This window comes from Epinephelus moara, chromosome 9, assembly GCF_006386435.1.
Source record: "Epinephelus moara isolate mb chromosome 9, YSFRI_EMoa_1.0, whole genome shotgun sequence".
Taxonomy (NCBI): domain Eukaryota; kingdom Metazoa; phylum Chordata; class Actinopteri; order Perciformes; family Serranidae; genus Epinephelus; species Epinephelus moara.
Window position 1 is genome coordinate 28,722,440 of NC_065514.1, and position 22,075 is coordinate 28,744,514.

The 22,075-nt window shown below is 40.9% G+C and overlaps 1 protein-coding gene across 6 annotated transcripts in view; it reads left to right on the plus strand.

The window, feature by feature from the left end:
• The window catches only part of dab2ipb (DAB2 interacting protein b), a 174,352-nt gene that overhangs the window by 134,423 nt on the left and 17,854 nt on the right, over window positions 1-22,075 (plus strand). For all 6 annotated transcript variants that reach the window (XM_050053629.1, XM_050053627.1, XM_050053625.1 and 3 more), the window contains 5 exons: window positions 12,780-12,924; window positions 15,128-15,272; window positions 17,223-17,459; window positions 17,575-17,776; window positions 18,466-18,653. In XM_050053629.1, the coding sequence (XP_049909586.1) occupies window positions 12,780-12,924; window positions 15,128-15,272; window positions 17,223-17,459; window positions 17,575-17,776; window positions 18,466-18,653 (917 nt within the window). The remainder of the gene's footprint in view (window positions 1-12,779; window positions 12,925-15,127; window positions 15,273-17,222; window positions 17,460-17,574; window positions 17,777-18,465; window positions 18,654-22,075) is intronic.

The window sequence follows — 22,075 nt, forward strand, 5'->3', positions numbered from 1 at the left end:
CCACTGAGCTTTTATAACACGCTAGCCACTTGTCAATACCCTCCACATTAACAGGGAAGTTGTCACTATTATTTTTGATTTTGACAATTAACCTGCAAATGGTTCTTGCTTCTACAATATATGCTGTCATTTCTCTTCTCTGTTTCTACTGTATATGGCACTGCTATGTCTGGGACACCAGACACTGTAATAGCTGTAATCTTATCATTTACCACATAAAAGGTGAACCCTCTTATGATGGATGGATGGATGTTGGAGGAGACAGAAGAACAGTGTGTGAAGTGTGGTTGAGAAAAAGGCACATTCAAAACAGGAGATGTTAGTCAGTCCGTTCACTGCATATAAAGACGGATTTTCACTTAAGTGAACTGTAAAAAAAAAAGAAGAAGAAAAAAAGAAGCCAAAATAACCAGGATACAGCAGCTGCCATCTTGCACAGGTGACATCATTTGGAGCCAAAGTCTTTGCAGTTGGCAGTTGGGATCTCCACAGTATAGAGTTCCCACCTACTCACCCACCATCGGACCAGTCGCGAGCAGCGCCGTTGATAGTGAGCTCACTGATTAGCAGACATAGCTATCAATCATGATATCAGACCCCCTTTTCATAGCATCAACTAACTGATTAAAACCAAACTTAAAAGAAAAACAACTACTTAACCATACATCAGCGTGAGAACAGAAACCATGCTTGTTCTGGTAGCTCTAGTGTGACCCACGTCCCATCCACTAACATGGAGGGGGCGGGGTTTGCTACCGACCCAGCAGCCATCCACCAGGGGGTGATTGAGATGTTTTCGGGGAGTTGTCATGTCATCCAACTTTAATATACAGTCTATGAACTAGTCGTAAAGTCATATATCAAAGCTTTGCAATATATTGACCTTTTACATCAAGATATGAGACTATATGTTGTCTTAGATTTTGAAAAAAGTATTATCGGAAGTGTCGTCTTTTCCTGGATTTAAAAGTTGCACTACAGTAAAGTGATGTAGATTCACTGCAATTATTAGATAATTAATCAGTTGTTCTATGAAAGAAAATTGCCAGCTATTTTGATAAGTGATATATAATTTCAGCCATTCTTCAAGCAAAATTGCCTTTTAAATGTGAGAATTTTCTGCTTTTCTTTGTTATTTATGATTGTAAATAAAAAAAATGGTGGTTTGGTACTATTGGTTGGACAAAAGAAGGCATCTGAAGACAGTATTTTGGGCTCTGGGATATTATAATGAGCTTTTTTTCCACATTTTTTGACATTTTAAACAATTAATGGATTGATCTTAAAAGTAACCGGCAGATTTTCAATTAAGTTTAAGCCCAAATATCCACTTTACTGATCATTATTTAGCTAAAATCTCACTGAGCAAATATTTTGTTAAAGTACCAATAGTCAACCCTACAATATCACTGCACTGTCAATATTGAGGTATTTAGTCAAAAATGTTGTTATATTTCATTTTCTTCATATCACCCAGCCCTGCGGTATATCTACTGTACAGGCCCTAATCAGAACAGGAAGTAAATACAAAGCACATCAGTGCACTTGCTCTCCTCACAGCCTCTCCTGTAGCATTTGCACTACAAAGACAATGCTTCATATCTTCAGACTGTTTAGTAATTCCAGCAGGATTTTTATTGACCATCCCTGACAGCATGGGGTGTTGGAGGGGAGGCAAAACAGAGAGAGGTGAAGGTACTGACAAAGACAAGAGAGAAAAGAAGGCAAAGAGGGAGGACGATCATTGCAGCAACAGTAGTTTGTGGCTGTGGAGCCAAACAGCAGCAGGCTGCTCTGCGATGATGCTCAACACATTGATCTGGAAGCTACTTGACGTCTCTGTTGGCACTAAGATTACATAGAAGCTGTCTCTTTCTCTTTCCCTGTCTCTCCTCTCACTTTCCAAGTCTCGTTATCACTTCATTTTCATGAGATTCATTTGCATTTAGAAGAAAAATTAGAAATAAGCACTTTAAGGTGTTATAGTTAATAAAAATAGAATAAAAGCTGTAGTTTTGTATGCCTGACTAGTGCAGTAAAAAAAATAGAAAAATAAATCAATACACTCTTCATATGAGTAAAATACAATTTATGAATATGAGCTAGAGATCAATACAAAGCAATGAGTTCCCTCCATTGTTTCATATCCTTGGCAACATGCTGAGCCTCGCCCCAGATTAAGTTCATCTTGGCTATCTTTCCCCTCATATTTTTGCACCTGGTCACTTTCGATTGTTCACGTTTCCTCTTGACCGGAGGAGTCCATCTCAGCAAATTCTTTAGGATTCAACCTGCCTCTATTTGTGCCACATGTCATGTGCAGCAATTGGTTTATAACTAAAAATCTGCAAAACTATTGACACTCAATCACCCTCAACTGTGTTAGCATGCTAACATGCTATACTAAGATGGCAAACATGGTAAACATTACACCTGCTATGTAAGCCTTCAGCTAAAACATCACTGTGCCTATGTAGAGCCTTCTTTAAACATACATTTGTAACATAATTATCAGTTTAGGTGAGATAATGTTATTTTTATCCTACTGTATTCTGCCTTGTTTCACAATGTTGACACTTGGAAAAAATAAAAATGCTATAGAAACATATCTTAACAAAATGCTAGCATTTTTTAAGAAAAGATTTTAAGACTCAATACGAGATTAAATGCCATGTTAAAGTGGGCAGAATTTCTTTTTAATAATCAAATATGCATTACCGAGCTTCGTGGACTGCATTTAATTCAACACTTTATAATAATACAAGACAGGGAGCCTTACATATACACACACACACACACACATATTGGGAATATGCACAGTAAGTCAGCACACATGAATGCTGATGACACTTTCTGTAAGACCCCCCTCCAGTCAAACTTATCTTTATAATGATCATGTGCATCAGCAGCTAAATCATGAGAGCTGCACCCTTTCCTGTTTTCCTGTTGAATGACAAGCCTCTGTGCCTACGGGAGGAGCCGCTTTCCATTTCCATTCGGCCTCCAGTCCTCTCAGTCAACCCAATGTGACCCTCACAGGAAGAGCTGCAGGCTATAACTCTGTAATACTAGCCACCAGTCTCCAGGGAGGGAAACCAGGGGGGGGGGCAGAAAGCGATGGAAAGATGAGGAGAGCGAAGGATGGAGAGGCTGGAGTGGTTGCTGTGTTCTCCCCCTTCGAGTCTTTCCTCAGCCCTTGCCCCAGGCTGAAAAACTAGGCTCATCGATCAGTCAAATTGTTAATGTTATAGGGTTTCTATTTCCTCCTTCGCATTCACTTGTTTTCTCCTGGCCGTCTGCTACAACACTCCGCTTATTGTTCCAAACTTCGTCATTTAGAATGATGTAGAAATGTTTATTTGATGCCTTACCTGAATATCAACACTCAGTAGGTAATTTCCATTTTGATTGTTTTCTAATGAATCCCATTAGCTTCACAATCCATGACCAATAAGGTTTTTTATTCATTCACAAGATAGAAACAATCTATGAACACAATGTAAACATTCACGCTAAAATAAAAATCTTCATTCATGCTCTATTGGACATTGTTGGAATTTTATATACACATAAAAAACATGTTCCTTCATTAAGATGTACGTTATAAGTTGCAGAACACAGCTGGGTAAAGTGATAAATCAGAAATATTTGACATACACATACTCTCCAGGCACAGACAGTTTGAAAGAGGCTAAATTAAGAAGAAAACATTCTCTTACTTTACCTCTTGCTTTTTCTCGCTTCAGTTTTATCCTTTTAAGGCATTTTATTGCTCTCACTCATGTATTCGTCTGCTTTATATTACCATAGAAACACAAAAAAACATCTGAGCGTGTACAAAACATAAACCTGACCCTCTTTTCATCTACTTTTTCTCTCCTTTTTTTTCCCAGGCTCAATCTCAGTCTCTTTCAAGGAGCTGTAATTGCAAAGCCATTTAAAACACCCCTGTGTTCAGCTTTGTCTGAGAGCCCTAATCATGATCTTACAGATTGTGTCGTGTCTTTAATAGGAGCCTGTATATTTATATTCCAGCTTCAAAACTTGCGGCTGCCAACTGGAATATTGCCGAATAGAGATGTAAGCAGTGTACACACACACACACACACACACACGGGGCTGCGCCTAGTGGTGATTAGATTGTGATGTGTACAGCAGCACAGTGGACAAGACTTTATGAGTTTTTACTGGCGAGTAACCCCATCTAAAGGGAGCTCGTCATCTTTTCCAACAGGACTCTGTTCCCTACTATTTATTAGATCTGATCAGCAGCGTTGCACCATCTACCCTCCACTCCGACCCTATATTCATATCACCCTCCTTTCCCTGTGCACTGTTTTTTTTGTTTTTTTTTTGAGGCATGGTTTAGCTGATGAGATGTGGCAGCGATACAGAGAGCGTTCTACTTCTCCTTATTAGCACTGAAGCAGTGGGGAGGGAGGGGGGGCAGGCTGCAGGATTGAGGGCGTCAGAGAAAAGGCTGGGGGATGACGGGAGGGAAAAGACAGGCGCTCCAGTCTGTCTTCAGGACATGATTGCTCAAACTCTTATAATACCTGTGGTGCTTAATGATTTTACCTGTTACAGGAAATCATATATATATATATATACATAGCATTACTGCTGACCATTTTCTAAAGCCTACTTGAGAGTTTAACATTGATGCTTTCCAGGAAATCATTAGTTTACATAGATTTCACTATAGTATAAATACCACTTGATGAGCCTTAAAGTTATTTGACAGAAGTAATCCATCATAATTAACAAATATTTGTCATTAATTCTGACAGTTATGGCATGATAAGACAGTTATCTTGCTTCTCATCTCTTTAGCCGCACTAATGGTGTGACTGTAGGGATGCCAATGTCAGTCCAAACTGAAAAATCTCAACAATAGATTGGCATGATTTTTTGTACAGATGCATGATCCCCAGAGGATCAGTCCTGACTATATTGGTGATCCTCTGTTTTTTAATTAAGCTCCAGTTCTGGCGGTATGGCTCTGTTCTGGGGCCCCTCTGCCTTTCCTTGGGCCTACGCAGAACGCCTCTTCCATGTGCCTATGTGGAAAGCCATAAGGCAGAGAGAGCACACACCTGTTTGCCCTTCCATGTGCAAATGAGGAAAGCAGCAGCAAAGACCCCCCAGGAACAGAACAGAGCCAGCATCAATGACAAACAGAAATGACACTGATAAGTCAGACACAACATGAAAAGGAGGAGCTGGAGTGGAGGCATACAAGTTACATTGTAACTTATAATAATGGTGTGGTCACTGGGATGATTGGGTTTCCTGTCCTGATTGTAACCAACTTACGGCATATTTTGCATACTGTCTTCATCACCACTTTGTCTCTTTTGAGATATCCAAACCACCTCCATAGCTGACATTGTGTTACCTTCCAGTTTCCTCAGTGTTGGAAGTTAGCACGAGTTTACTTTAAGCACTTCAGCATAACAGGCTTAGTCAAAATGTAAAAAAAAACTGGGTGTGGATTAAGAGGCAGCGAGTTAGTGCTGCGGGAAACAGCCAAAGGTGTCACATTTCTGCAAGTTTCTGTTCTGTTTCTTCAACCGGTGTTGAAGGAAGACACCCCCTTTTGTTGCACTTATATATAATGAGCACTGTTGTCCAGTAAAGTTTGTTTGATTCCCTCCACTCTGCTCTGAAGTTAGGCTGCTGTCCACTCTGTTTGTGGAACATAGTCCCGCCCTCCTGCAAGCAAGCAGTGGCACAGAGCAGAGAGTGGAGAGAGGCAGCAGACTGACTGGCTGTAGTCACATTTATTTCTGCTGTGTGATCATCATTACAGACATAAATTTTATTGTGATCCCCCATTGAGATGGTTTTATCACCAGCCCTGAGCTTCACAGAGCCTGGCCTGGCTGTAGACTCTTTGTCTCATTAACACAAGAGACACATTCACATCTTTCCTACAGCAAAGCTTCTCAGTGCAGCAGACTTTGAAATTAGAGATGTTGACACATTAGTGAACACAATAGTCGTCACAGTGGTCCCGTTTGCAACTGCATAACAATTCTGTAATATCATAACTTTGGCGGAAAAATCAAGGAAATGGCCAAGTTGCCGCAAGTCTGTGTTAGCAGTATACTGAAACAAGTATCGGAGAACCAGTTGCCACCTGGAAGGTAAGATATCAATCTAAAGAACATATGGTATGCAATGAAAAATGCCCGACATAATATATGCAGTTTGTTCTTCAGGCACAGATAAGATCCACCGTTATGGTCCCTGTAATTTCCTTTTATCCATGTGTTGTAATTAAGTTCTGGGCTCTCTTAAAAGATACTCAGATTGAAATTCAGTGGGCGTACAGACACACATGAGCTCTATCGCCCACCTATACAGGAAGTTGGTAGGTCCAAGAGATCGTGTGTTAGCATGTCACTGTGAGAGACTGTCAGAAGTAGTTGGATGGGTTTTTTTTTTAGGCTACCAGCAGGAATAATGGTATTCTGTCATTATTCTGTCTGTCTTTTGATGTCTCTCTCTCAGCTCTCAGTCTCCGTCCCTCTCCTCCTCCATTTCATCTGACCGTCCTCTCTAATCAGGCCTGGATTGGCCTCGCCTCAGTGGCCACATAAGGAGTGCAGAGGAGACAGGAGGGAGGGAGAGGGAGCCACAGAGGGCGGGAGGTTAGGGGAAAGATCATAACTGGGATGACATTTTCTTCCTTTACAGTGTTGTCGGAATTGCAATGCTGTCGGCATAAATAAGATGCCTGTACTAGAAAGTATGATTAAAAACAGGAGTGTAGGGATGATTTACAGTGCATTAAAATCATGTTTTGTCTTATAGTATTGAATCAAAGTATATTTAGTATGACTTGTCAGCAAAGTGTCTTTCATGTCGAAGTGAAACAGATCTACAAAGTGATCTAAATTAATGAGAAATATAAAACACTTGATTTAACCTCTTTCAGTGTTAAGTAGGTGCACTTTTGGCAGCAGTTACCTCCTTGAGCTACTCCAGGACAAACATTGTTTTTAAGCCAGTGTAGCTTTGGCTTGAAGCTCTGGGTCATTGTCTTTCTGGAAAACAAATCTCCTCCCAAGTTGCAGGTTTATTGCAGAGTACATCAGTTTCTTCCCCAGGATTTCCCTGTATATTCCTGCATTAATTTCGCCCTCTACCTTCAGAAGTCTCCTGGGGCGTGCTGCAGAGAAGCAGCCCCACAGTTTGATTCTGCCACCACCGTGTCTCACGGTAGGGATGCTGTGTTTACGATAATGTGCGGTGTAACATTTACTCTAATGGCCTAAAAGCTCAATTTTGGTCTCATCAGACGATAGAAACTTCTCTCAGCTGATTTCAGTCTCCCACATGGCTACTGGCAAACTGCAGCAGAGATGTCACGTTGGGTTTCTTTTTGTTTTTTTGTTTTTTTTTTGGTTTTTTTGGCTTTCTCCTTTTCTCCTCTCTTCTCCCCCATAAAGCTGTGACTGCTGAAGCATCCAGCCAACTCTTGCCGCATGCACAGTCTCTCCAAAGTCAGCCTCTGGAGCTTGGAACTCCTTCAGAGTTGTCATAGATCTCTTGGTGGCCCCCCTCGCTAATCTCCTTCTTGCACAACCGATCTTTTTGATACTTTTTCCATCTCTTAATGATTGATTTAGCTGTACTCCAAGGCATGTTAAGTGACGTGGACACTTTCTTGTGTCATCCCCTGACATTTATTTACCTTATTTGCTGAGTCGCTCAGAATGCCCCTCAATCTTCTTAGGTTCGGGTCTGAAACATGAAGCCAATGTGGCCGTGCCTTATATTCGCATCTTATTAATGGCCAGCAGGGGGTGACTTCACTTGTCAGATTGTTCAGAAATCTATTGCCATTCTCTCATATGAACTCTGGACAATGTTCTGAGAATTAAGTCAGACATTGTCCAGAGTTAACCTTTCACACCTGTAACACACAACAGGAGATTGTCCGTGTCAGTAGCGTTCTCACCCACTGGAAATACTCTGTTGGGTGGCGCCTGGGTAGAGTGTGCAAAAGGCAGGACATGACACAGATTATGCCGCGTTCCCATAGTCAGTTTGGAATTTAGTCATGAACAATATAGTCTCTTGCCTTTACTTGAATTTGTTTGACGATTTCAGCTTTGGCCCTCACCAAGAAAGGTCCCCACATCTCGTCATCTCTCCAGTTAGACATTATTTCTGCCGTCCTTGTGTAAATGACCCTTCCTTGTTTGATTTACGTGAGCTGCATGATAGAAACTTCATCAACACGACCACTCACTGGCTGTGAATTCTGCACAAAGTGACCTGCTCTATTCGCATATGGGCTCAATCGGACATTACACAAATTTTGTACTAGGGAGATGGCAGGGTAAAGTCAATTTAAGTCCAATCCAACTAATTTGGACATTTGTGTTCTTACATAGAGCTCCTCAGAGTAATGTCCATATAATTTCAGGTTTGCAGTGCACTTGAATAATAAGCTAGTGTCAACGTCTTCTTCATAACATCATGATGATAATTTTGTAAATAATGGTCCCATGTAGAGTAAAATAGAAGATAAAGCAGGGTATGTTTAAGGATGTGGTCACCTTGAGATTGACAAGTCGCTACCATGGTGGTGTCCTCGGGTTCTAAGTCAGATCCACCCCTCGCTCATCCAAATATGGCCACTTCTGGCTCCAAGATGGCAATGGCCAAAATGCCAGACTCAAGGCTTCAAAACAGGAGTCCACAAACCAATAGATAACGTCACTGTGGCTATGTCAGCTTCTTGTATACAGCTTGTGACTTTGCCACAGTACTGACTCCCAAAAACTTGGATCTTTATTTATACTATGAATACTTAAGCGTGAAGAGTACAGTGTTTACACATTGATAATTCATTTGAATAACTTTGTAGACATTAAAATGATATCTTTTTGTTGATCTGATTCAAAAAAGACACTTTAACTCCTCTGTGATTCAACGCTGTGTAACAATGAAACAGCTTCTCTTTATAGGCACTGTGTTGTTTGTCTCATTATCTAAACAGCCGACTATAGCTACACAAATACACATACACACCTCTAATGCTACAATCGGGGCTTAATTTAAATGTTTATTGAAATGCGCATTTGTTAAACTTGAGTTTCGATGTTCTTCTGTGTAGGTTTGAGTATATGTGTATGAGGGTGTTGCATGTGTGGAATGTGCAAATGCGTCAACCAAAAAGGCTCCTTTCGCTGCACATCAGTGGATGATTGGCTCCCTGTGGTGTATCTTTGATTAGCCAGATAACAGGCTTCTGCAGCAGCTATAGAAACCGTCTGAGAGGCTCTGTCGCTTTCTTTCCGCCTCCTCCTCTGTTCTTTAAAGACCACCACTCTGTCTCTTCTTCCTCTCCTTCTCTATTTCTCCCTGTACATCTGTCACTTGCCTCTCTCTTCTCCCTCGCTGCCACGCTGGTTCCCCTAGTTTAACAAGCTGCCAGGGGACTTACATGAGAGTACACCCAGAAATTTGTTGAAGGGATCTAAACAAGGGATGATTCATCCCCAGATGGCTCCATTTCCATGCCTCCCTTTCAGACTTTGAATTTCGGGAGCTGTAATGCCTGTCTCCACCTGTTATTTTCCTTCACCTGATGAATACTATATGGTCCTTTTGGAGATCACTTTTAGATAAATAAAAAATGTGAAAATTCAAAATAATTCATACTGCCATTTTAAAAGGAGCACATTTTAGAGTCGTCGTTTTAAAGGGATCATAACTTTGGCAGAAACTTGGATTGTGCAACTTCCTGGCTATAATGTACATCCACATTTTCTCTTTGTACGAGTGGGAAACAGAGACTAGCATTTTTCTGTCACCATTCACTCAGGGCGAAGCAAAACGGGCGTCAAATACACTCTTTGAGCGTTTGAATGAAACTGAGGCAAATGTTTGCTGCCATTATATAAAAATACGAGTCCTGTCACTGTTTTTCGTCAGCCCAGTGATAAACATGTTGTTTCTTTCCACATACGGAGTTTCAGCTGCGGGATATGTCACATTCAAAAGATGATATGAATAGAGCTATTTTGTTTCCCCCCCATCTATTGTAGCGGCAGAATTACACTTTGTTCACGATCACCGGTCAAAGAAATGTGATTTGAAAAGCTGTCGCACCACGGCAGTGAGGTAAATTGAGAGACAGTGTTGTTCCATTTTGCACACTGTGCATAAGTTCAACTGATAAAGGTGATTAGTGATACCTGGACTTATGATGGCCGCCTGTGTCATAGTATGAATTAATGAGTTTGTGCGCCACACTGCTAACCTTCACAAAGACAAAGATCGTCATTGGAATAGTTTTTAACACAAGGAAAAGAAAAGGAAAATTCCACATTAAATATTGTTGTTAACCTTTTCAACTCCCCACCTCCAAGACCCATACCAACGCAACCATAGACCCATGTTTATCTTTTTAGAATGGGACAGGGGATCTTTAGGGGGAGATAGCAAGTCAACAGTATATGCCTCATGAAAGTGGTGTGCATCATCTGAAAGCTGGGACCCTGAAGATGAGTTTGAGATGCAGCTCAGCATTGTGTGTCAAGTTTACTAGTCATAAATATGCAACAAACATCATGTTTTGGTTAGGCACCTACTCAAACATTGAAAGTTTAGAGTCTGTAGGGGCTGAGAACGTTATAATGGAGGCATATGATGGCCATTCCCGTACTCAATTATGTCTCAACCTAGTTGTTGGGTAAGCATTTCTTTATGACTCAAGAATTGATATAAAAAAAAAATGGTCAGAAATACCACAGTAACATACTGAACACCATAGAAAAATCCATGCCATGATTTGGTTTAAAAGACTTTTGACATTTGGAGATTTCTGTACAAATTGCATTGGAATGGATCTGTAATTGGATGGCAAGCACTTCTCTTCCCCATATTGTCAATATACCTATGAAAGCCATCCATCCTTTGAATGCCCGAGGTCTCTAGTTTATGGTTGTAAAATTTCATGAGGATGTGATTATCCCAGAGAACACAATAGGTCATCTTTATACAGTAGGGAATAGTTCCAAAAAATGATCCTATGACAATGAAATGCCTACTATGGGGGCTAACATCATCACACATGAATAGAACTGGGCTTATTAAATCCGTAAGACTCTCAACTTTCCAGTCAGACCCAATTCATGCAATTCCAAGACTTTTAGGGACCCCAGTACGCAGAAGTGTTCAAATAAAATAGGCAAGAATAACACATTTGTCCTGCATGCAAAAAAACTACCAACCTGTGTGTGTTATTTTATGCGTGTGACTGTCATAATAATAACATGAATGAAGCTCAGGCTTTCACAGATTGACTGCAGCATTTTAGTTTCTGTGGTTATGTCCCTCAGTTAGCTCAGTTTTGCTAGAAAAATAAATAAATACAGGAAATAAAAGGCTGGAGCCCGTTTGTGAAAGCCTAACCAGCCACCATATTGATTTAAGTTCTTGAAAGGGAAACCTTGACATTTTTCAAACAGCTCTGTGTCACTGAAGTGTGGGAAGTTTGTGCAGATGAACACTGTTTGGCTTCCCTCTGTGCCGCCCGGAGCTGCCCACTCATCCACCACAGTCTCTAACGGTGACATGCTGACACACTAGAAGTGACTGCTTTCATATACATGCAGTCATTTAATCCATTGTTAATTAAAATATTGACGATAGCAGCTTTTACCTCTTCCACTCCATGAGGCCACCAGCGAACTTGGCCGACATTACTGTCTTTCTGAGAATGTATAAGGCTGAAGATACTGGTATCATATGAAACTAGAAGACCTAAGGCATCCATTGACACCAAAAGTATTTTTCTAGCTTATGGGAAGGGGGTTAAATTGCGCTCCAAAGAACGGGCATGGCCATTTTCACAGAGATCCCTTGACCTCTCACCGCAAAATATCTGAATGGTTATTGATTCTATGGGTACCCACAAATATCCCCTTTACAGATGTGCCCACTTTATAATAGTTTCATGCAGTTTGGGGCAAAAATCATGCAGTTCTGTTCCCTAAAACATCTCAAATCTAACTTGCTACAGGCCATCGGATCGCTGAAATAATGTGTGTTGGGTGGAGATGTTGTGCTTATGTGTTCTTTTAATCCACACTGTTATTTATCTGTGATTTACACTTTTGAAATTGCTGTCGTTCTATACCACACCACAGTCTTTACAAACTGGCTAATAGTTTTAAATGGAATAGCAGACAGGCAGGCAACTAAAGACTGGTGTCTGGTGAACAGGTGAATAGTGGGTGGGGAGTGTATGTGCCGTATACTGTGGTGGAGTAATAATGGGAATCAGGGTTGCCAGCAGGAGACCTGCCAGGTGACTGCTTTAGACAGGTACATGCAGAGGCTCACTGGTGGACAGGTGGAACAACAGAGTCTGAAATAACACAAGATGTTAGTAATGTAAAATATCACAGGATAAACAAAGGAAGTGGAAGAAGATGAGTCAGATGAAACCTTGATGACCAATCTGCTTTTCCATTATAACCCACTCGCTTAATTTTTTACTCGTTTTATCTGCCAGCACCAACTCTCTCCCGAGGATACATTTTATTCTCATGGTCATTCAAATGAATTCCTATTTTACATCCTTCCATCTGTTTTATTCTCCAAATTGAAAAAACTCTCACCTCAAAAGCAAGATTCACAATAAATGGGCAGACGTCTTTATCAGCTAATTCCTTAACTGCGGATAATCACATATGACTGTATGACAGTTATTAACGCTCTGCTCGTCTTGTTTTTTTGTTATTGTTCCGCAGGACTTCCTCACAGACTTGATGATGTCAGAAGTGGATCGCTGCGGGGAGAACGAGCACCTCATCTTCAGAGAGAACACGCTAGCGACAAAGGCCATAGAGGAATACCTCAAACTGGTGGGACAGAAATACCTGCAGGACGCCCTTGGTGAGTGCAACAGTGATTTGGAAGGGGGCGAAGGAAGAGGCTGCTCATCTGAAAAATACTTCTGAAAGCAATGATAAAGCTGCTTCATGTCTGGACTTGAAGTGGCTCCTTTCATGTATTTCTGTTTTTATCTGTTTGTCCATTTTCCTCTTCATCTTCCTGCTCTCTCGTCTTCACATTCACCTCTAAACATAATATTTCACACACTCAGGAAAAATGTTTAGTCAGAAGCATCTGTATATTAGCTGCAGTGGCCACAGTACAATAAAGCAAACCACTGTTGGCACGGAGATCAAATGCATTAGCAGCTCTCCTCCCAAGAATCATTTTGACAGTGAGACAACTGAAGCAACTCTTCCGTCATCTCAATTTTTGTTTTGGAAGCTCGTCGTGGACAAAACAACTCACACTGTGACAGGGAATCTGTTTTGTCTGGCTTTGACAGACATTCAAATTCGAAACCACTTACAGGATCAGCTTTGTAGAAAATTATTATGGGTCGATTGTTTGACACCCCCGCCCCCGCTCCCACGTCGACAATGTTAGTCCAAGGTTAGATCAAGTGTGTTTGTCCGTCTGCAGTCCTAACAATAAGCACTCTGTATGCACTGTGTGCTTTTCTCCCTCCCTGATTCAGAAATGTACACAGCAGCAGTTTAATCTACAAACGGCACACATCCTTCCTGGCACTCATCACATCTATGCTGCTAATATTAATGCTCAATGTGTGTGCTTATGTCTTTCTGAGTGTGTGTGTGTGCAAGGCTCGATACTAACTTTTAAAGTGGTTGCCAGGCTGGTCGCCAGGCATCAGCTTTTGGTTGCTGAAACTGAAAATATAGTTGCCTTTGTTAGTCACCTAATATGTTGAGTAATTAAGATATATGTCAGCTTAATAATGATAAATGTGACATAAAAGAATACTTAAAAGCTTTATTCTTTGTGTTTCATGTGATTACTTACATAATCTATTCTGTCCAATGTGCTGCCTTAAACCAATGACCGTGATGTGTCACTTATTGAGGTGTATGTTGGAGCCGTCCAGCTCAAAGATGCCGGGATACTTACTCTCCCAAGGCTTCACAAATTTACTTTTTCTATTTCGTTCAGGGTCATCTGGTTCTTTGTCAGATGAATCAATTTGCACATTCGTTCGTGATGGTGAGGGGTTAGTCCAACTTGTCACCCCACAGTCAACTTAAATTGCTTCGCCCTCGTCTCTAAAACAGATGCTTGTGCGTGCACGACAAGACACACCCAATGCTGTCTGGTTTCTGTTCTGGCCGTAATACTGTGCTCACACAGCGACACAGCAAAAGCTTGGCCAGGTACAATATTGCTGAGTCACCGCTGAAGTGTTATAGTTATGTCATCCTGGTCAGGTGTATGTCTGCTACTTGAAGCAAAGCACCTCGACTAAACGTCATCTAAAGCGGTGGCTCCCAACTGGTGGGTCGCAGGTCCATTCTGAATGGACTCGCAAGTGACTCGCAGACACGTCAAGTTTGTAACAAACACACTTTATTTTGAAGTGCAGTGTATTTGCGAGACAGAGCTCATTTTGAAGTGTTGTTCCCTGCTGTAGACTGAGTGACTAACGGACAGCTACTTGACAGACACTAGCTCAACGACATGACCAAACACAAGTATGACACTGAATATATTAAACTGTGCGACTAAGGAGAAATCTGGACCCTGGAGCTGAACCAGCTGGGAACCACTGATCTTAAATTTGTATTTGGTCATAAAAATATCATTGTTTTTGAACAACGTCTGAGCTCTATTTCAACATCTAGGCCCCACTGCATCACCATGTAAACCGCAGTACACAGAAAGGTAGCATAGTGTCAACTAACTTAGCTAAATGTCTGTCTTTGTGTTTGTTGTCACAGGTCAAACTAAAGAGTAATCTGTCTTGAAAGGTTTTTTTTAGTTTATGGCTCGGCCCACTAGAATCTCAAGGGCAATATTAAACTGTGTTCCCTGTAGCTTTGACATCATATTCTTCCTCCGACCTAGCTCAGCTCAGCAGGACTTTGCAAGCACTTCAAATGACAAACGCAAAAGAAGATAAATACTACTGCAGCTCCCTTTTCCCTGCTGTATCTGTCTCACGGATACACTCAGAAAAGGATCCACAAGAATCCAAAATATTCTACAAAATACTTAATATTCTGTCTTATTGTTCTGTTTGTTTGTTCAGGTGAGTTCATCAAAGCTCTGTATGAGTCAGATGAGAACTGTGAGGTGGATCCGTCCAAGTGTTCGTCAGGTGACCTGCAGGAGCACCAGAGTAACCTGAAGATGTGCTGTGAGCTGGCCTTCTGCAAAATCATCAACTCATACTGGTGAATACTAATTTTCTGCAAACTTATATAACATATGAGTTGATACACATTTGTACTTTTCAGAGCACTCATACTTTACCTCTTAACAACATCCAGACTTCACACATGAAGGAAAAATTTAAAGCATCAAAATCTTTTAGTAATGTCTTGTTACCTGGAAACAGACGTTCACTCTAAAACATCTTCATCACAATGAAAGCAATCCCATTGAAGAGGCTCTTAATTAGGTTTCATGCCAGTTAGCAGCAGTTGTCAGTTTTAAAAGACATCTGTCGTTCACAACTTGTGTGTGTGAGATTTTAAAGCAACTGGAGAAATCCAGAGAGCCAACTTTGAAATAAAACTTCACTAAAAGTCAAGAGTAAGACACATTTATCAAGCAGCTCACTCCCACTCACAGCCAAGCGTAGGAGTAACCTTTCACAGCAGCTCTCGGGGGATCACATGATTAATCACACGTGCATTCCAAATCTTTGGATTTTGTTTGTGTGAAGTTTTTAATATCTGCTATAACAACTTATATGTTTATTGATTATATATGCATGGGGATTAGTAGGGAGGGATACAGTCATGCTGGAATGAAAATAAAATAAACCAAACAGGAGTTGCGAAGAAAAATCTGAATAATGAAAATGTTGTACCACAGGATGTATGGAAAGTGATTGCAATCAAAACTGTACTGGCTTTATTTTTGTTGTTTGCACCCCTGACAAACACTGGGAAAAAAGAGAAATAGAAAAAGCTGTGTGTCAAATGTTCAAATTAGATGTAAATAATATGATAAAACCATGCTGATCGCCTCAGCTAACATGTTGTTATTCATCATGACCAGTTTTTTTTTTTTACAATCACTCTCAAAACATGTTCTGTGCATAACTTTTCTTCTAACAATGTTCAGTTCAAACGCAGAGAAATATGTAATTTTAATCAAGATCACGGTCTGTGTCATTTGGTATTCGTTGCCTGTCAGTGGTGTCATAAGCCCCTTCACACATGCGTCAGGGTGGTGGTCGTCTGCCAGAAGCTGTTATAAATTGACTTATATCTAGTTTTAACATTTCTATCATGAACTCTTTAGATCTTCGGTCTTTTTAACTATATGTTTTAACCGGATGAAGGATTTTAATCATTGTGGACGTCTGGATCTTAAGTTATCAGAGAAACAAGCTGAGCTAACCTTAGCGGTAGCTTGGCTTTAGCCCCTGCCGTACTGTTTTTGCTGGTTTAAATCACTGAGTCCGTTTGCTTTGGAAAGGGGGACACCTGCAGATAATTCGTCTCTCAATAAAAACCTCCTGGACATCTGATTCTTAAATTATTAGAGAAAAAAGGTGAGCACACATTCGCAAGAGCTGTGCTACCAGCCCCTCTGTGATGAGCCAAACAACCTTTGGATAAGACTGATTTTTAATGTGAAACTGCTTTATTCAGTGTTTTTATTGATTTAAATCACCAGGTCTATTTGTTTTGGAGAGGATGAGACCTCTGTGGATAATTCGGCTCCCGGTAAAAACCTCATGAACAATGAATACTGAAGGAAAGTGGGAGAGCTGACTGTAATAAAGGCAGTGCTCTGTTTTATGTTATTGTTTTGATTGAGAGACCCTAGAGTTAGAAAATTATATATTGTACGTTTGAGTTGTGCCAAATTTGATAAATTGATTTTATTCTTAAGTTTGGCAGTAGCAGTGAAAGTGACAAATTTTTCACTCAATCCCAGAACTCCAGAGAGACTAAACCATCTGTCTCAAAATTAGGGTTTGGGAATATATAAAAAATAGCAGACAAATATAGTACAACCATTGTAAACTTAATTCTCATGAATATTTTAAACAGTTATGTGTCTTCTCACTCACACACTTTCAATTCCATTCATGCAGTGCGAGGTGAAGATAATGTTTTGGTCCACTCTTCTAAAAGACCTTCTGTTCTCTCTCTTATTCTCCACAGTGTCTTTCCGAGAGAACTGAAAGAGGTCTTTGCGTCATGGCGACAGGAATGCAGCAACCGGGGTCGACCGGACATCAGTGAGCGTTTGATCAGCGCGTCCTTGTTCCTGCGGTTTCTCTGTCCAGCCATCATGTCCCCCTCACTTTTCAATTTGATGCAGGAGTATCCAGATGACCGCACAGCACGTACACTCACGCTCATCGCTAAAGTCACCCAAAACCTGGCAAACTTCACCAAGTGAGTGTGTTTGTTTTCAGTTGTGTGTTTTTAGCAGTCGAGGTAGTTTTCTAAAATAACATTTCTGCATTACTCTTTGTCCCTGTTTCCCCTTCCTGTCCCTGTTTGCCGTCAGATTTGGCAACAAGGAAGAGTACATGTCCTTCATGAACCAGTTCCTGGAGCACGAGTGGACCAATATGCAGCGCTTCCTGCTCGAAATCTCAAACCCAGAGACAATCTCCAACACGGCAGGCTTTGAGGGGTACATTGACCTCGGCAGGGAACTGTCCACCCTGCACTCCCTCCTCTCTGAAGTGGTGTCCCAGATGGACCAGGTACCTAAGATGGCAAACCATAATATAATAGAATGCATTAGTTTATATTAAAATCATGTAGAGATATGCAGACATAGATTTCGTTCGGTTTCATAAAGGATAGGATTCAGCTTTACAGAAGGTCCAAAGGTCTTCAGTTCATTATCACAAGCTTCAGGATTTGAATCATGCTCAGACTACGTTAGGATGTTTATCATACATCAATCAATAATTCATTATTGCATTACATAAACAGTGCACAAGGGGAGAGCACTGTGAAGTCTCAGAGGCTGGGTGAGGCATATTAATGGGTTTACAAGGACGTTTACATTAGCTGTGGTAGCAGATGGGAAGCTGGTAATAATTAGATAAAGGGCAGATTGATGTGGGTTTTTTTTTTTTTTTTTCTTTTCTTTTTTGGGGGAGAGTAGAGCATCCAGCTCGCTGAAACCCTGTATTTCAATAATTTAGAAATCACAGTGAGGCTGGTTGAGTCCATCAGACTGGCCAGCCTAATTTATTATTAAGTATGTTGTCTGAATAAGAGAGTTGATTGCATGGCATAGGGAAAATAACTAGGTCTTAAAAATATGCAAATATTAAATTGAACAAAACAGCACGGAAGTTAAATCCAATTAATGCCCCAACTGAAGTGGTCCAGAGTCATATTTAATTTGGCTTAAAACTTAATTATGTCTCTTTCTTCACAGAGTGCAGCCTCCAAGCTGGGTCCTCTGCCCAGGATCCTGCGGGAGGTGAACACAGCTCTGTCCAACCCGTCCTGCGTCCAGATGACACCCGGACAGTCCTCTGAGCAGATGGGCTCGCCTCCCGCTGAGGCAAGCTGCAGCATCTCCTCTGGCCTGCAGAAGATGGTCATAGACAATGACCTTTCAGGGTAAGGAGTGTTTGAGATCTCATCTAAAACACACACACACACACACACACACACACACACGTTTATTCATTTATACAGTTCACACTGTTTTGTTATTTTTTGATTATGAAGACAGGATCACAGAATAATTAAACGCAGTGTGCAAAATATGGCGGGCCCATTAATTAACATTAAGGACAACATAACTTCAGATACAAATTTTCATGGGGCTTCAAAAATTGAGCTCATTATTTTCTATTAATCAACTTACATTAACTCATTTGCATGTGGAAGTGTTAAAGTGAGCAGCACAGAAAAGGACAACTGTCAATGGACAGGAAGTTAATGGATACTGGTGCTGCAGCTGCTGGAAGGGGATATCCAGCCATAGTTTCAATAATGCAAACCCTAAATATAGGATGATTAATACATTTAAACTCTGTGGTTGTGCTCCTCATTTGCATATTTAAAAAGCGTCATTTAATGGATCTCTATGTGACATTCAGAGCATATCTATGATTCAGAGTTTGGGTCGGAATTGTCTGCACACGGCTCTCAACATGGAAGGCTCACAGCTAGCAGTGCTGACAGTGCAAACAGTGCTGACAGATCTTATGGTGTTATCCAGGAAAGAAACAGAGGGTGGGCGCTATGCTTCTGCAACAATACAATTAAGAACGCGGGGAGCTGTCTAGCCTTTAAGGCGGCATCGAAAGTAATAACTGCGCCAAAATGTCTGTGTAAACGGGACAGCTGGCAGGACAAGATCATGGACGATGTGTGTGGGTGTGACATTTTGATAACGTGTTATGCATGCGACCCAATGTGGGAGACTGAAAAAGTAGATGATAGCAGTCAGCAGCTAACTTAAAGAAGAAGAACAGCAGTCGAAAATTTCCACAAATTGGGTGGACAATGAAGACGGGAGGTGCTTACCCTCCGAGCAGAGGATGAGAACAGCTGCCATGTAACAGAGGACAGAAATGATGTAATTGCCATGTTATGCCATTGTTATATTTGAGAAAGTGCTGTCAGCATATATGTTACATGCCACAGTAGAGGCCGACGCTGTTGTGTCACGCCTCTTCTTCTACGATATCGGCATGCTGTTTAAAATCACACATGGGAGCGGCATGTTGCTGCCTTTTGTAAAAATGCAAAGGAAAGGAAGCATAAAAAGGTACTTCATAGCTGCCCTGTAGCACGATCTCTGTGTAAAAGGGGCTATTGAGTTACATGCACACACAGCCGGACCGGCTACCACAACAAAGAACAGAGAAGCTTGAATTACAACATGCACAGAAAGAGCATGACTTCATTCTCTAGTCAGGACACCATTACTCCACCTTATCTTTCTGTAACAAATAGTTGTTAACTGCTATATTAATGTTGTAAATGTTGTATAGAGCACCTCAAAATGCAATAAATACCAATGACTCCATGTACAAAATCAGTCCTTATTAACCTGGAAAAAGTCCTTAAACATGTCTTATATAACTGAACAAACAAGTAAAATTGGACGCCTTTTCTCCAAATGATATAAACTTGCAACCTCTGGAACAGCTCCGTTTGTAGAAGGTCAGTTACCAATAAATCCCAGAACCTATTGAAAACATGGAGGGCGCTTTTACATCCACAATAGATTGTGTTCTTAAACTACCAATTCTGCTGAGTGTTAATGTTTGTCAGCTGAGGCCATGACACAGTATGAGTGTCACCCCTGCTTGTTTACATCAGCCAGATGAAACCTCATTTACTCTCCAGTGGATGAATACACACTCTGACAGCACCTTATCTCGCTTATCTGCCGTCCTCTTACTCCCTGGCAGAACAATGGCAAGGTGACACTTAGAAAGATTAACATGAAGGCACAGGGACCAACAGAGGGGGAGAGATATATGAGTAATAGCCAGACACAAAGACCAGTAAACACAACACCAGAACACAGGCAGGCAGATGAGATCATACTGTACAGAACAGGAAGATGAGACAACAGGAAGAGAGTCAGACAGCTGGTATCATTACGATAATCAGGAGCCCAGGATCAATAGAACTAATTAAGTGATGTCCCTATATGACCTGATGTCCAAGCCTTCCCTCTTTACTTTATCACAGTTACTGTTTGCTCATATATTGATGTACGTGTGTCTATGTGTGTGGTGCATCCTCATCAGCAACCTGTGAGGCAGAAACAGCATTCGAATGAGCTCACGATGCTCGCCTAATTGCTTCTCATCCACCAACCAGTGACATGAAAAGTAGGAGAAAGAAAAGGAGACAGTGCCAAGATTGAGAGAGGGAAGAAATTGAGCAGAATGAAGATGAGAAAGAAGTTAGGAGGGAAGGGTAATGGAACAGAGGGAGAAGGACACAGAAAGAGGGAGGAGATGAGCGTGATGTGAATGATAGAGATTATTGGAAGATAAATCACGTCTGTCAAGGTAATCGTCTTCTGGCAATGAAGCCTCCATCTGCCGGCTGAGGGGAAGGAAGAAAGGGAAGGTGAGGGGACAAGGGACAAAGGAAATTAGTGTAGAGGCCACACATCCTTAAAAACTGGCCTTATGACTCTGTTACACTTGGGCTACTGTAAACTAGTAAACAGTTAAAGGTTTTGCTGCTACAGCCTTACAAGGTTTGTTATGACCATGGTGGCTAATGTTAGCAATGTTTGGGCAAATTTGCATAATTACTGATTCAATTCACTTTATTTCTTGTACTTACCAATTGTGCTTCTATTACTGTTACATTAGCTTAGCATTTTAGCATTTAGCTTAACAGTCTAAGGCAGGTATACCCAAATTGCTTTGCCCCAGGGCCACTTTTACAAAATGTCAAGCTCTATTGCAAAGCTCTTTTATGTACTCTGGCACCTTAGGTATATTAAAAGTACAAGAAAAAAAATCCCAATGTGCATTGATTTATTTTCACTGTGAATTAGAAAATGGTTAAGGGCAGGTCTGCACAATATGCAAAAACAATCATACTGGGTTTATTTTGATAGATATTGCGGTTGTGATAAAAGTTGCGATTTTAGTGGGAATTGGTAATTTTTGTATAATTTTAACAGAAAAAAAACATCAAGATGATGATGATGTAATGTTTGATGGGGTCTGTAAAAAAAGGGGCATGTTCCCTTATGATTGGAATATGATTTGTAGGCCAGAGCATCTCTATAACGCCACAATCCTTCATTAATGATGGTATGTTCTGACACATTTTACCTTCGTCAAAAATTGCAGCCCCTGCAGCTTTGATATTTCACTTGGCCATATTGCATTTTCGATTAGAGTTTGATTAATTGTGCAGCCCTAGTTGATGGGTCAGTGGGCCCCCTATCGGTGTTCAGATTTGGCCCACTGGCACTAAATTGCTGGCATGAAGTTTTGCTGCTACTGCCTTAGTAGGTCAACTATGACCATGGTGGCTAATATTAGCAGATT